We start from the raw sequence: 16010 nt of genomic DNA on the forward strand, positions 1-16010 counted from the left end.
TGTGGGGATAACCCTTTGAGATGCTGGTGTTAGGAGTTTGGATTAGGTTTGAGAGCCCGTCGGATCTTCGGGAAGCATGCAGGCTGGGCCACAGTCTGATGCCAGGGATGCTTACAGGGGACACGTCTATGCGTCCCAGGACTACAGGAGGAGGGTCGCAGGCATCGGTCCCTCTGGGGCAGCCAGGGCAGCAGGGAGAGCCTCGGTTCAGAGGCCCCTTTGGCCATAACGCTGACCTGTTTGTTCACACTGGACTCACCTTCTCCCTCGGGGCCGCAGGAATTTGAGATCGAGCTGGAGGGCTCCCAGACCCTGAGGATACTGTGCTATGAAAAGTGTTACAACAAGACGAAGATCCCCAAGGAGGACGGCGAGAGCACAGACAGACTCATGGGGAAGGGCCAGGTCCAGGTAAGGCTGCCGTCCCTGCCATCCCTGCCTGATGCATGGTGTCCTTTTTCATGTGGCCCTTGGGGATGCTGACGTGGCCTTGCACCCAGGGTGGGGTGGTGTGGGCAGCTGTGGCTCTGAAACATCCACCGTGGGAGACCTGGGCTGGTGCCTGCGTGGGCCTTGATGGGTCTTGATGGATGGCCCTCTGTCTGCATGTCTGTTGGGTTGCCTCATCCCCAAAGAATTTTCATTCAACTTGGTTTTGCAGCTGGGGCCTCAGTTCCTGCCTGGCCTTAGGAGAACCTAAAAGCAGAATGGTTAGGCGGTGCCCTGGGCTGAAATTGGCCCATCCTGTGCCGATCTTCTAATCTTTACTAAGTGCTGGCTTCACCCCTTCCTGCCACCCGGCCTGGCTGGCCACATCTTGGGAGGTGCAGCTCCTGCCTGTTTTTCTATCTTGGAAGCGTATAAGGGAATTCAGTGGCTCAGGGCCTCCTGGTGTTCCCTATACTGAGGTCAGGTTTAAAAGGAAAAAGCCTCCTCTTGCGCATGCCTGTAATCCAGCTACTCAGGAGGCTGAAGCAGGAGGATTGCTTGACCCCAGGTATTCAAGACCAGCTTGGGCAACATAGTGAGACCCGGCTAAAACAAAATAAATTAGCTAAAAATTGCTCTCAGCAGTCCTGTCCCTGTCCCACTGCATTATCTCGTTCACTCTGCCAGCCTTTGTGTGGATTCTCATGGTGAGAGATTGTACCACGCAGATGGGCCACAGCGCTCCTGAGAGAGCACTTGGCGCTGGTCTTTTTTGAGATCCCCGAAGTGTTTTAGCATCAGTCAAGTGTTGGTCATAGTCTGGATGATGGTCACGGCTCAGGCTTTTTTGCACATGCTTTCTTTGGTTGTTTTTTGTTTTCTTGAGATAGTGTCTGGCTCTGTCCCCCAGGCTGGAGTGCAGTGGCAGGATCATAGCTCACTGCAACCTCAAACTCCTTGGCTCAAGCGATCCTCCTGCCCTAGCCTCCCAAGTTGTTGGGATTACAGACATGCCCCACCATGCCCAGCTAATTTTTTATATTTTTTATTTTTGAGATAGAGTTTTGTTCTTGTCCAGGCCGCTGTAGCCTCCTCCTCCCAGGTTCAAGCCTCGGCCTCCCAAAGTCCTGGGATGCAGACCTGACCCACTGCACCTGGCCACACGTGCTTTCTAATTTGGTCCTTGCAGCAGATCTTTGAGAGAGCTCATTTGACCCTCAGGAGACACTTCTCTGACCTGCTCAGAATCAGGGTCCCCAGGCCCTCAGGGAGGTGGAGGGAGCAGACTGCAAAGCCAGCAGCACTCCCATCGCTCCCCCTTCCCTCTCCCTCTCCATGTTTTCCATCTGCACCCCCCCGCCACCAGCCTACAGCATTCCTCCCCACAGTCCAGCCTGCGTCTGGCGCAGCCTCGCTGCTCAGCCCAGGAACAGTCACAGCCTGGGTGCCGGTCCCCTTATTCCAGCTCATCAAGCCAGGTAAAGGGCGGTTCAGATTCTGCCAACCATTGACTCAACTCATCCAAGTCTTCAACCACGGGAGTCCTGGGAGTGTCTGTATTTGAACCAGGGCCTCTGAGTCCTGTTGCTGAGTAACTGGTAGTCTCAGTGAAAAAGAAAAGAGCTGACATGCCTCTTCCTGTGTTACCATGTCAGGCCCTCTGTTGAAACCCTTTTCTGTGATGCCACGGAAGTATTTATGCACATAACCTGTGCTTTCCTCTGAGTCTGGGGGTGCTGGCCCATCGCCCCACCCCATCCTAGGGAAGAGGAGAGCAGTAAGTATCAAAGAAAAACCCAAGCTGGACAGCAGTTAAAGTGGTAAAAGCAGATTTTATTTTAGCTATTGTGATGGGGGAAAGACCTCAGCCTAGAAAGGGGCCCAGTGCCGGATTCACATGGACCAGTGGGAACTTACAGCTGAGAGGCAGGGTAGGGTTGATGGATGGAAAATCATGAAGAAGCACGCTCCGGAGGGGAGAGGGATTCTGGTGAAACCGACCTGACAGGAATCTCGCTGTAGACAGGCCAGAGGGATAGATATGCCCTGGGGACGGCATGGGATGAGGAATCTGATCAGATAGCAGGTGCAGGGGGCTCTGGCGAAACTGACTTAGCAGGATTCTTGCAAAAATTGGGCTCTTGAGAACATGCCCAGGGATGGGATCTAGCCAGAATAAAGAGCCGGAGGGACCACATAGGTTCAGTCAAGGAGAGTCTTCGTCACCCCCACTCCGCTCAGTGCAACCTGGGCAAGTTACTATCCAACTAGTCCAAATGCGTTTCTTCACCTTTATTATTATTTTTGAGACAGTCTCACTCTGTTGCCCAGGCTGGAGTGCAGTGGCACAATCTCAATTCACTACAACCTCCACCTCCCAGGTTCAATCGATTCTCCTGCCTCAGCCTCCCAAGTAGCTGAGGTGCCCACCACCATGCCCAGCTAATTTTTGTGTTTTTAGTAGAGATGGGGTTTCACCATGTTGGCCTGACTGGTCTTGAACTCCTGACCTCAGGTGATCCACTTGCCTCAGCCTCCTGAAGTGGTGGGATTATAGGCGTGAGCCACTGCGCCCAGCCTCCTCACCTTTAAATTGGGGTGGGGGGCCATGGAGCCTCCAGGGTTGAATGACCTATGCTCTCACGGGTGGGGGGTCAGTGTTTGCTGCTGTTCTTATCATTATTTGTCGTCATTTGTGAGGAGGTGATGGAGCAGGCACAGTCTGGCCCCAGCCCCTGATCTCTGTGTTAGTGGGAGCGGTGGGTGGGACCCATGGCTCCTGGCCTTCACTGGACAGGAAGGAATCTGATCGCCTTGTGAAGGGCGTTCATGACTCACGCCAAGTAGGCAGTGGCTGCTCTGGTCCCTGGACCGCCAGGCTCCCAGCAGGGGGGCTTGTTTGTGGGATTCCAGGAGGAAGGAAGTCGGAGGAGGGACCGTGACTATGCCATTGACGCTCTTTGACACCAGCCTGGCCTCTTTCTCCCCCAGGGACACTGTTTTCTGCACAGGGATACCTGGGAGAGGGTGTACATGACTCCGGGGCCCAGCCTTTTTGAATCAGGGCTTTTCCCAGCGACGGCAGGTGCCTTCTGTGCTGTGCCGTGTGGGAGGTGCTCGGCTCTCTGCAGGCTGCTGCGGGGGCTGCTGTAGGCTCCCACCCTGCTTATGCATCTCGACTCAGAAGTTGAGTAGAGATACCCTCCGGTGATGTGAGGCTGGTGCAGCAGGTACAGAAGCTGCAGCATCCCAGGACTGTCTGGATCCAGCCATGAGGGCGGAGGCCCCTGGCAGGCCCCAGGGGCTCCTCCAAGGTCAGGGGTTTGGGATGGAAAGGAGTCCTCGGCAAAGGTGCTCCTGCGCCCGTCTGTGGACAGCAGGAGTCGGGGTCTTCTGGGCTGGGGTATTGGCCCGGTCTGGTTTTTTGCTCCCCTTAATGGTGCTGATGAGCTGGGTTCAGGAACTACTTGCCCGAGTCTGATTTTGGCCTCTGCTCTTCAAATGGCTGTCCTGGATGACTTGCCAGGTCCCCACCTCCCTTCTTGCACGATAGAGGCTCCATGAGGGTTGGGGGGTGGGGTGGGCTCTAGAAATTGGGTTGGGTGAGCTGCTTTGTTCAGAGCCATGAGCCAGAAAGGCAAGGGGAGGACACACAGTACAGCAGGGACAGAGCTGTGGTGGTGCCCACAGTCCAGCAAAGAGCCACTGAAAGCACGAATCGAATCCCTGTGTGTGGGCAGGTGCAGGAGGACACAGCGGGTATCCTTTCCAAGCCAGCCGCAAGCCTGAATGAGCCATTTGAGCAAGGGAGGCCATCCCAGTCCATCCTCAGACACCAGGAACCTGCTGTGCCATCCTAGTGATGGAGGGCTTCCTGTGTGCCAGGCCCCAAGAACGAGAAGACCCCTCACCCAGCCTTCATGGTCTAGATCTGAGAAGCTGGAAAGGAAGAGTGCGGTAAATGTGCCAGGAGCCGGGGCAGGCTTTGGCCCAGAGTGACTGGTGGCTCAAGTGGCACATGTGGCACAATTATTTGGGAAGTAAGGTAGGTCAGGGGACAGAAAAACCTTCACAGAGCAGGGGACATTGAGTCTGTATGTTCAGAGAGGGATTTTGCAAGGTGAAGGCATCAACATCCTGTGCTCCAAATGAGCGGGAGCACAGGATTTATGGGACGGGGCATGGGACACATTGCTGGAGGGCTAGTCCAGTCTGCAGCCTAGCCGAGTGCGGTGGGCAGAGACAGGGCCCCAGAGACATGGTCCCAGTGCCGCTGCTCATCTTGGGCCAAAGCGGGAGTCACCACAGTTGGAAGAGCCAAGGACATTGGAGCCTGGCTGCTGTTAGGAATTTCTTCCTTCAGTTGTTTCTTTCTTTTTTTTTTTTTTTTTTTAGACAGAGTCTCGTGCTGTCCCCCAGGCTGGAGTGCAGTGGTGTGACCTTGGCTCACTGCAATCTCTGCCTCCTGGGTTCAGGCGATTCTCCCGCCTCAGCTTCCCAAGTAGCTGGGACTACAGGCATGTGCCACCCCGCCCGGCCAATTTTTTTGTATTTTTTAGTAGAGATAGAGTTTCACCATGTTGGTCAGGCTGGTCTCGAACTCCTGACCTCAAATGATCTCCCCTCCTCGGCCTTCCAGAGTGCTAGGATTATGGGCACGTCTCTCTTCGTTTGCAAATTTTTTAGGTTGCTAAATTCTGTTAGCCCTGTCTATTCTCCTTAGAAGGCAACATTATATCAAGTCATGCTCCCATTTCTCCTGATCTATTTGTGTGTCTTACTGGGCTCATGACTCATGTTCCAGTGGAGGCATCAGTGTTAATTTTTTTTTTTTTTTTTTTTTTTTTCTTTTTCTTTGGGACGGAGTTTCACTCTTGTTACCCAGGCTGGAGTGCAATGACGCGATCTCGGCTCACCGCACCCTCCGCCTCCTGGGTTCAGGCAATTCTCCTGCCTCAGCCTCCTGAGTAGCTGGGATTACAGGCACGCGCCACCATGCCCAGCTAATTTTTTGTATTTTAGTAGAGACGGGGTTTCACCGTGTTGACCAGGATGGTCTTGATCTCTTGACCTCGTGATCCACCCGCCTCGGCCTCCCAAAGTGCTGGGATTACAGGCTTGAGCCACCGCGCCCGGCCCAGTGTTAATTTTTGTTGTTGCTAGTGTTTTACATGCGCCTCAGGGATGAGATTTGGACTGTGAACCTCTGATGTGACCTGGACTTCGTTTAAAGCTGGTGCTGTGACTGGCTGTCTGGAGTTTCCCAGACTTCTCTGCCAGCCTGGGTTATGTGGGCACTTGACCAGGCACAGGCCAGCAGGTCTGACTGAGGCCCTCCTAGTGGCACCCTGACAGCTGCTCTCAAGTCCCCACCATGCGGTGAGGTCCACCCGTTCTCGGGTAGTCTCCCTGCTGGACTGCCCGCTCTGCAGCAGTTGTTCCCCCAAGAACCCATGGAAGTGCCTGGCAACAGCTTGTGAATGCAAAGATGACACCAAGTCTGGTGGCTATGCCCATGTGCACAACAGCACCGACCATGCCAGCCTCAGACTGGAAAGAATCCAGGCGTCCACCTGCTGGTGAATGTCTGTCAATCCATACAATGGAATATTACTCAGCCTTCAAGAGGAAAGACATTCTGACACATTCTCCAACATGGGTGAGCCTTGAGGACATGCTGCTAAGTGAAATAACACACAAAAAGACAAATGCTGTATGATTCCACTTACATGAGGTAGCTAGATTAGTCAAATTCGTAGAGGCAGAAAGTAGATGAGAGGTTACAGGACCTGGGGGCAGGGGGAAGGGGAGTTTTTCTTTTGGCACCTGCCCCCTGGGAGTTATTGTTTAATGGGTGTGGAGCTTCAGTTTGGAGATGATGATAGTGATGGTTGCACAACAGTGTGTGTGCCTGATGCCACTGAACTGCACACTTAAAAATACCTAAAGTCGGACATTTTACATTTTGCATATTTTACAATTTTTTTAAAAAAAGTAAAATAATTACTTTTCAACCTTCTGGCTAAGATAAAAAGGATGTCCATGGTGCAGGGATGGATGTGGGAGCCCAGACTCCATGAACTCGCTGGCCCCTCACCATGAAAGCCCCAACCACCAGGGGGCGCATGTGCAGTGTGGTGGAGAAGCCCCGGGCTTGGGCCCCCCCCCAGCCACCCCTGGGAACTTCAGCACCTTCACCTGTGAGAGGACAGGTGCCTGGTTCAGCAATTTCTAGTGCATATAACAGTACTTGCTTTGTGCCAATATATATGTAAATTCTAGATCCCTTCAACAATGTATTAACTTACAGGTGTAGATGTATGTCTTTTTTTTTTTTTTTTGAGACGGAGTTTCGCCCTTGTTACCCAGGCTGGAGTGCAATGGCGCGATCTCGGCTCACCGCAACCTCCGCCTCCTGGGTTCAGGCAATTCTCCTGCCTCAGCCTCCTGAGTAGCTGGGATTACAGGCACTCACCACCATGCCCAGCTAATTTTTTTTTTTTGTATTTTTAGTAGAGACGGGGTTTCACCATGTTGACCAGGATGGTCTCGATCTCTTGACCTCGTGATCCACCCGCCTCGGCCTCCCAAAGTGCTGGGATTACAGGCTTGAGCCACCGCGCCCGGCCAGATGTATGTCTTATGTCTCTGGATACTGGAGATACAGAGAATGGACCGGACAAATCCCTGTCCTCCACCTTTACTTTCCAGCAGCAGGGACACACACGAGCCAAAATAAAGAGCACGTCACGGGGGAAGTGATGGGAGTGGGGGAGGTATTGGCAGGTAAGGCGGATGCCGTCATGAAGGCACCGAGAATCCCCACTTGTATTTTGAGGATTATCTCAGGGCCGTGTAGGCCTCGTCCACACGGCCATTCCACCCGTGCAGGGTGTCTGATGCTGGGGGGCATTCTGAGATGAATGAGACATGGTTGATGTGGCAGAGGCGCTGATAGGACAGAAACTTACGTAGCTTCTTAGTCTTGGAGGGGGGCAGGCCCCAGGGGGTTTCTTTCTGCAGAAACTCAAAATGAGTGATGTTTGTCTTGAACAAATATTTGGGGAAGATTTTAAGACATAAGCATCATGAAATGTAACCACATGAGTAGATTCTTACACCGATTCCACGGGATTCTTACACCGATTCCACAGGATTCTTCCTAAAGAAGCACACCACTGTCACCGTGGACAGTGGCCACTTTGGGATCCTATATTTTTCTTTAACTTTTTCTACCATGAAATGCATCCATTTTTATAACTGAACGATTCTGTAGTAAATTTACAGAGCTGTACAGCTTTTACCAGCCCTCCAGTTCTAGAATATTTCCATCACCCAAACAATTTCCCTGTTGGCTCTTTTTTTTTTTTTTTTTTTTTGAGACAGGGTCATGCTCTGTTGCCCAGGTCGGAGTGCAGTGGTGCAGCCACACTCAGCACCGCCTTGATGTCCCAGGCTCAAGTGCTCTTCCCACCTTAGCCTCTCAAGTAGCTGGGGCCACGGGCATGTGCCACCATGCCAGGCTACTTTTTTGTTTTGTTTCGTTTTGGTAGAGACAGGGTCTTGTTATGCTACCCAAGCTGATCTCAAATTCCTAGGCTCAAGTGATCCTTCGGCCTCGGCCTCCCAGAGTGCTGAGATTATAGGTATGAGCCACCGTGCCCAGCCCATTCCCAATTACAGCCAAACCCAAGCCGATCTGCTTTTCGTCTACAGATTTGCCCATTCTTCACATTTCATAAAAATGGAATTATACTAGAGTGGCCTTTTTTGGCTGGTTTCTTCCACTTGCCATTATGTTTTTGAGGCCTTGTGTGTTAACATTGTTTCATTCCTTTTTATGACTGAATGATTTTCCACTGCATACATATACCATGTTTTTGTTTCTGCATTTACTATTTCACAGACACTTGGATCACTTCTAGTTTGGGCTGTTATGGTTAATGCAGCCATGAACTTGTCCTTGGTACAAGTCTCTATATGGACGTATGTTCTCTTTCATTGAGTAGACACCTAGTGGGGTTGCCGGGCTGTGCAGCAAGGTGACTGGGGAACTGCCCTACGTTCCCTGGAGTGGCTACACCATCTTAACGTCCCCAGTGGCCATGTATGAGAGCCCATATCTCCACATCCGCACCAATGCTGCTTATAGTCTACCCTGAGGGAGAGGGGTGTTCCTTTTGCAGTGATGTTAGAGACTGGTTGGGATCAAAGAAAAGTAGCAAAGAGTTAAAAGTGGAATGGGGGCTGGGCACGGTGGCTCATGCCTGTAATCCCAGCGCTTTGGGAGGTGAAGTGGGTGGACTGTTTTAGGTCAGGAGTTCAAGACCAGCCTGCCCAACATGGTGAAATCCTGTCTCTACCAAAAATACAAAAATTATCCAGGCGTGGTGGCAGGCACCTATATCCCAGCTACTCAGGAGGCTGAGGCATGAGAATCGCTTGAACCTGGGAGGCGGAGGTTGCAGTGAGCCGAGATCATGCCACTCCACTCCAACCTGGGCGACAGCGAGATTATCTCTCAAAATAAAAGTAGGATGGATCTCAGGAGAGCAGACTGTGGTCACAGGCCACAGCAGGAGGCCTGTCATCTCTCTCCTGGTGAACACAGAGGTTCTCTGGTAGTCTCAGCAAAGACCCACCCCCGGGAATAGATTACAGTGCAGACACACGGAGCTCATACAGGAACAACCGGGGCGCCCTGCTGCACCATCCAGGCTGGTGACGATGGGCATGGAGGAAGCTGTTGTCTACAAGGGAGTAAGGGAGGAGTGAGCGAGCACTTCCTCCTTTGGATGATTTATTCATAACCCCCATCCTACCCTTGCTGAGGGTAGGCGAGAGGATGTCCTCTGGCTGTCCATTGGCAACTCAATCCAGCTACGCTGACTACACAGCAAGCAGGGCAGTGCTGGGCCCCCAGCAGAGCCACCATGGAAAGTGGTCAGTGACGCTTCAGGGCAGCACGCAACACCTGCCCCAGTTGGGCTTCGACCTTCCCCAACCCCCACCCCACCACTTCTCTGGGATGGATGTGCAGGGTAGTTTTCTAGGCAGACCTCCCGGCCACCATCTGCTAGGCCCACTGACCACAGTCATTCTTTCAAGGCCCCTGCCTTACCCAAGCCAGTGGGAGATGAGCAGCGACCTGGTCCACCCTCCTGAGACCACTGTGTGTGAGCAGACAGGCCCCCAGCCAGGCAGCAGGCGTATTCCTCACCAAGACCTTGCAATCCAGGGAGACCCCAGACAGCATCCGGAGTGCCTCCGTTTTTCCCTTAACTGCTGTTTCCCACTTGGTCATCTGTTTTTCCAAAGCCTAGTCTTTTGCTTGTTTACTTCTCTGGTGCTTTAAATAACTGCACGAGAGAGCGTGCCAGCCTTGAGCAATGTTTGGGGTTGGCTGAGCCGAGGCACAGGCCTCATTATCATGCTATTTTTTACACGGCTTCCGCTCTGAAGCACACTCTGTTCTTTGGAGCAGAGCCAGCTTGGGACAGCCTCTCCCATGGGAGCCAAAAATCAGCGGCTGTGATCCGGTGCCCAGAGGCCGACAGTGTGGTCTCCAGTCACTGGGAGTCACAGAGAGGGGCCTGGTAAAGAACCCACCTGACAGCATCAGGGCCAGGTTGGGGTGGGTGATGGACACCACAAGTGCTGGGGACTGGACGCCGGCCGGAGCCCTGCCCAGGGCTGCGCTTGCTCTGGGGAAGCAGGACCTGAGCAGGTGCCCTCCGCCCTGGGTCTGTCAGAGGCACTGCGTGTGATTCTTGTGATTACCTGCTGGGGGTGTGCAGATTCTGGGCAGTCTAGACTGCTTCCAGCAGGAGGCAGGCCAACCAGTCAGACTTTACTCAGCGTCTCCAAACTTGGGCAACAGGAAACTAGCCACTTACAGAAGGAAGCTCAGCTTTTCTGGGCTTTAGAGGAGATGGAGACAGGTTGGAATTCCCGTAACCAATAGGCTGGGGTGAGAGGATGTTCTTCCCACACACAGACAAAAAAGTGGAATCCAGGGGTGATGGGAAGCTTTGACCTTGGCCAGCCAGACTGCGGGGCGGGGTTTCCCTCAAAGCCTGGTCAAAAGGATGCGGAGGCTGGAAGCTCTCGTTCAGCTCCACCAGCTTCCCAGAGCAGCAGGGCCAAGCATGCGAGAGTCACCGTCCCCCCCGGCTGCGATGCAGGGCCTCCTTCGGTACTTCCACCCCAGCTGGGCGGGCCGGAGCCGGGCAGCCTCCGCTGAGAAGCACCTGCGTGCTCGCGGTACCGCCCTGTGGACCCACATTCGAAACCTGGTGTGCAAGGGCAAGGTGGGCTGGCATGTGGGTTGCGGTTCCAGTGGGGATCGGAGGGCAGCCGCCTGGTGTCTGGACAGTTTCTCTTTCTGTCTTTGCTTACCTGGATTCTGGGTTGCTTGTCAGCTGCTTCTGCTACTTCTGGGTTATGAAGGGAGGAGGGGCCCGGTGATGGCTGTTCTTGGAAGGAAAGGGAAGACTGTCTCCTGCTTACCGTGTTTTTGCATTTCCAGTTAGTTAGTTAGAGCCAGAGTCTTGCTCTGTTGCCCAAGCTGGAGTGCAATGGCATGATCCTGGCTCACAGCAGCCTCCACCTTCCAGGTTCAAGCAGTGCTCCCATCCCAGCCTCCCAAGTAGCTGTGACTACAGGCACATGCCACCATGCTTGGCTAATGTTTTTGAATTTTTTTTTTTTTAATAGAGACAAGGTCTCACTATATTTCCCAGGCAGGTCTCATGGGCTCAGGTGATCCTCCTGCCTTGGCCTCCCAAAGTGCTGGGATTACAGGCGAGGTTTCAATTTTTTAAAGCTCCCCGCAGTGGTATTAAACTCTCCCTTTCCAGAGAAAGCGCACCCTTTCCTCATCCTCGTGTTGTCCTCTCCTGTCTCTGCTGAGGGTTCGCTCTTGGGAAAAGTGCCACTTGAGAGATTGCTTTTTGTATGTGGCTTGTGACTGACTGGTCCCTGCCCACAGACGCTGCTTCTCAGGGTGAGGTCCCTGACACTTGGAGTGTGGCCTCTGAAAACCTTCAGGGCAGGATGCAGCATGATAATCTGTGACCACATAACCCCTGGCGGAGACATCCTGCCACGCTTTGCTATTCCGTGCCACTCTGGCTATACATTTCAGATCCTTGGGAAATGTTCACCAGTAGGAGCTAGAAGGGTAGTTAAGGGGGGGTCAACCCCCAGATGTGCCTGTGGTGAGCCTTCTTGCTGAGCGGGTGCAGGAAGGAGGCCCAGGTGCACGTGCCTGTGAGGTAGGGGCAGCTGGCTGGGCTCCTTAACCTGCTCCAGAGCTTCTCCTTATTTTCTAGTCACTTCACTGCAGAAGACCCAGGTGGCTGTGGCCTCTAGGGTCCCTTGCAGTGGATATGATGCTGATCGTCAGCCCCTCTTTAGGCCTGGTGCTGTGCTCAGCACCGTCTCTGTGTGTGTGTGTGTGTGTGTGTGTGTGTGTGTGTGTGTGTGTGTACATGTGCATCCACGTGAATGTGTGCAGACATCATGAGGTGTGGTCCCTGCTCTTAGGCAGCTTGCCTTGTGACTAAAATGAAGCATCCCCCGAAGCAAGGGATGGAAACACAAGCCCAGATGCAGTGGCCTTGTATGGAGTGAGATGGTGGCTCCCTGACCTGGCTTCACTCCAGAACTACCTGGGGTTTCTAGTTGTGCAAATCCCGGGTCCCGCCCAGATTATGAGTCTAGTTCTCTGCACGTGGAGCCTGGGAAGGTGTATTTTTAACAAGACACCCCCCCACCCAAGGTACTGCTCATTCACCCAGCCCAGCCGGTGATCTTGGCATACCCAGGAATGCTGACGGAGCTTGTGCTCCCCGTAAAGCAGGAGACAAAGCCTTCACGAATGGGGCACATGTGGGAGGGGCAGAGGGAGGAGGGGCTGCTGTTCCCCAGGCAGCAGGGCTCTGGGAGCAGTGGGGCCCTGGGCTCCGGGGGTGTCTGGCAGGTACCCTTCTTACTCTACCTCTCTCAGCCTTTGATGGAGATGCGGGCTGCAGTTGGGCTCTGCCTCTGACTAAGGTGGGGAGAAGTGGTGGGTATGGGCTGAAGCCTGGTGGGGCCTCTGAACAGACCCAGGGCCTCTGCCAATCATGACTCCTTGCTTTCAGCTGGACCCACAGGCCCTGCAGGACAGAGACTGGCAGCACACCGTCATCGCCATGAATGGGGTATGTGTCCGTGGGACTCCTGGCGCCCACTTCCCCCAGAAGGATAGGGTGGCCTCTGTTTGTTTCAAATCGGTCAGAGGTGGCTAAGTTTGAGCTGGCACCTGAAAGGGAGCCTGGGTGGAGGAGGGAGGGCCCCCGAAAAGCAGAATCGCCATGCATGGGAATCTTCATTCGCTGGGTGGGATGCAGTTGCTGGTCATGCCCTGGGCATCCCTCCTTGAACAAAGGTCTCATAGCACCACCAGGACAGGTGGGGCCTCCAATCAGGGACCTGGGGGCTGCCCATGTAAATAGAGACCCCGATTTGTCCTTAGGTACCCCTGAAAGATTCAGACCTTAAAACAATGACACATCCAAAAAGGGCTGGGCATTTATGGTAAAATGTTACTAGTTGATGATTCTTGGCTTTTTCTTATATCAGTCTCAATACTCTTTCCTACCTAATTTTTATCGTCACTAAGAAAGAGGAAGCCAGGCATAGTGCACCTATAGTATCAGCTACTCTGGAGGCTGAGGCAGGAGACTCACTGGAGCCCAAGAGTTTGGGTACAGCCTGGGCAACATTGCGAGATCCTATATGTAAAAAAAAGTAAGCAGGCAAGAGGAGCCGCGGGGATTGTAGGAGGCGGCTCTGCGGAAGCCAGTCCTTGACGCCTCCTTTAACAGTCCCGGCCCTTGCTGAAGTAGACTAGAGGCTTCCCCTAGCAGTGGCCCCACCTCACACTGAGACCTCTGCATGCCTTGAGCTTTGAAATATTTGACAAGATCCCCAGGGGCCCTCGGGACCTCGGATGTGAGGACCAGGAGGATTAGAGGACTGTGCCCCTTCTCCCCACTGTAGATTGAAGTAAAGCTCTCGGTCAAGTTCACCAGCCGGGAGTTCAGCTTGAAGAGGATGCCATCCCGAAAACAGACAGGGGTCTTCGGAGTCAAGATCGCCGTGGTCACCAAGTGAGTGGGGAAGGCTCATGCACTGAGGGCGCCCGTCCCTTCAGCTCTCCCTTCTCTGTGCATGGTGGCTGCATGGTGAGGTCAGGCCCAGGGAGCAGTCGGTGTGCTCAGCTCCCTCCGGTGTTTACTCCACACCAGCTCAGGAACGTCCTTGCCGCCTTGCTTGGAAGCAGTAGGCTGGCTCCAGGAACTGCCCGAGTGCAGGGTTTCTGCCCTCGCTTGGAATTTGTCATGGTCCCGGGTTCCTGTTGAATGGTCATAACCCCTGCCCCTTTGTCACGAGTCAGTGCCAGGAGAAGCCTGTTTGTGGGTTTGAGAGCAGCTGAAAGTACATGAATTCCTCCGAGAATTCATTTGCTTCCCCAGGATGGAATCCGGCTGGGCCCCTGACCTTGCCGGTCATGTGGGCCGGGGCCTCCATCAGTCACACCCGGGACACCTTTCTGTGTGTAAACGCCACTCCTACCCCCAGCTGTATGGCAGCCACTTGGTGGCACTCTGGGAGAGCTCTGGGCATGAGCAGCGAGGACTCCATCAGCAGTTTCCCCAAATGAGCACTGCTAAAGAGGGTGGCTTGAGAGGCAGCTTTGATGTGCTCCTAAATCCAGTTGAAAACCCAAACTTAAAAAATTAAGGCCTCAGCACAACACTGCCTTCTAACTTTGAAATATTCGTACTCTAGTGTCCTGTGTGGCAGGCGGTATTGGAATTGTTCGCTGCTAAGACTCAGGAAGAAAGCACTTAGCATTGCAGTACTTGGAGCTCTGGTGCTGAGGCAACCCTTCATTCATTCGTGTGATGTTTAAGGCCAGCAGCAGGGGTCAGGGGTCAGAGATTCTCCTCTCGCACAGCACGTGGGTGTCAGGACCAACACTGGGTCTGATGTCCCAGCTTGGAGCACAGGCTGCTAACCCCAGGCCTGGAATCTTCCAGATGCCTTTTCTGTGCTGACTTTATTAGACAGGCCTCCTGGCCTTCCCCCAAAGACCACGTGTGACTCGCAGGGGTTCTGGCTGCTTCAGCCTCTTAGAAAGGTCCTGAGGAAGTGCACGCAATGAGGACTGAGCTGGCAGAGGGAGGACAGGCACGCACAAGGCTCTGGTGCAGCCCCAGACCTGGGCACCTTCCTGACCATCCTCACCCCAGCTTCGGGTGTGCAGATACGGGGTAGGTCTCCTGTGCCACGGCCCAAGCGGGGCTGCGAGGACACGGAGAACACGCCCTCCTCCCGCAGGAGAGAGAGGTCCAAGGTGCCCTACGTCGTGCGCCAGTGCGTGGAGGAGATTGAGCGCCGCGGCATGGAGGAGGTGGGCATCTACCGCGTGTCCGGAGTGGCCACCGACATCCAGGCGCTGAAGGCAGCCTTCGACGTCAGTGAGTGTCGGCCTGGGCAGGGCGGAGGGGGTGTGGGCGGCAGTGTCCATGATGAGATCTCACAGCGCTCCACGGCCCGGGCATGTCACAGCCTTCTCTGTGTCTTTTCTTCATTTACTGTTCTATGGTTTTTAAGAAAGACAAGACAAGAGTTGTAAAAGGAGCTTCTGTAAAAGCCAGTTTTTTGATTTTGTTTGTTTTTGTTTTTGTTTTTTTATGATGGAGTCTCACTCTGTGACCCGGGCAGGAGTGCAATGACACAATCTCACCTCACTGCAACCTCCGCCTCCCAGGTTCAAGTGATTCTCCTGCCTCAGCCTCCCAAATAGCTGGGAATACAGGGGTGCTAGCAAGCCTGGCTAATTGTTGTATTTTTAGTAGAGACGGGGTTTCACCATGTTGGTCAGGCTGGTCTCCAACTCCTGACCTCGTGATCCACCCACCTCAGCCTCCCAAAGTGCTGGGATTACAGGCGTAAGCCACCACACCCAGCCCATAGAAGCCAGTTTTTAAACCACCTACCCACCCATGCTGCTTGAAGGTTGGCTAGGTGCTTCCTCGGGGCCTTAGCTTTCCTGCCGTGGGGGTGGGCAGGACTTGCAAAGCCCAGGACTCAGTGTGTTCTGTCCACTGCCCTGTGTGAGGATGCGGCGGGCAGAGGGCACTGATGGACCCAGCTCAGGCCGGGGCGGCAGCGTCTCCACCTCCATCTCACCAACCCTCACAGGCCATGAAGGACCTCCCCAAATGCCAGGGGAGGGCACTGAGACCCCAGAGGGTCCTTGCCCAGCGTCGTCACAGCAACAGGACTTTGTGCCTTGCAGACCTTTCTCTGGGGCACTCACCATCCACCCTTACCGGGACCTCCAGAATGCCCATCACCCTTGGGTGGGCCCTGGGGTAGTTTCAGCTCCCTCTGGGGCTCCAGAAGGGACCTGGCCTGTGGTGGGGAGGTAAGCACCAGTGGCTAACTGGGTCCAAAGACAAGACACCAGCTCAAACACTGAAACCCATCAGACGCTCCCACAGCCTTCCTGCTATCAGAAGACA

General features: G+C 53.9%; 1 protein-coding gene across 1 annotated transcript in view; it reads left to right on the top strand.

The window, feature by feature from the left end:
• BCR (BCR activator of RhoGEF and GTPase) overlaps window positions 1-16010 on the top strand; it is a 138795-nt gene that overhangs the window by 117581 nt on the left and 5204 nt on the right. The window contains exons 16-19 of the mRNA XM_032256618.1: window positions 280-411; window positions 12576-12635; window positions 13477-13586; window positions 14821-14960. Of these exons, the coding sequence (XP_032112509.1) occupies window positions 280-411; window positions 12576-12635; window positions 13477-13586; window positions 14821-14960 (442 nt within the window). The remainder of the gene's footprint in view (window positions 1-279; window positions 412-12575; window positions 12636-13476; window positions 13587-14820; window positions 14961-16010) is intronic.

This window comes from Sapajus apella, unplaced genomic scaffold, assembly GCF_009761245.1.
Source record: "Sapajus apella isolate SASKATOON/1434 unplaced genomic scaffold, GSC_monkey_1.0 scaffold95, whole genome shotgun sequence".
Lineage (NCBI taxonomy): Eukaryota > Metazoa > Chordata > Mammalia > Primates > Cebidae > Sapajus > Sapajus apella.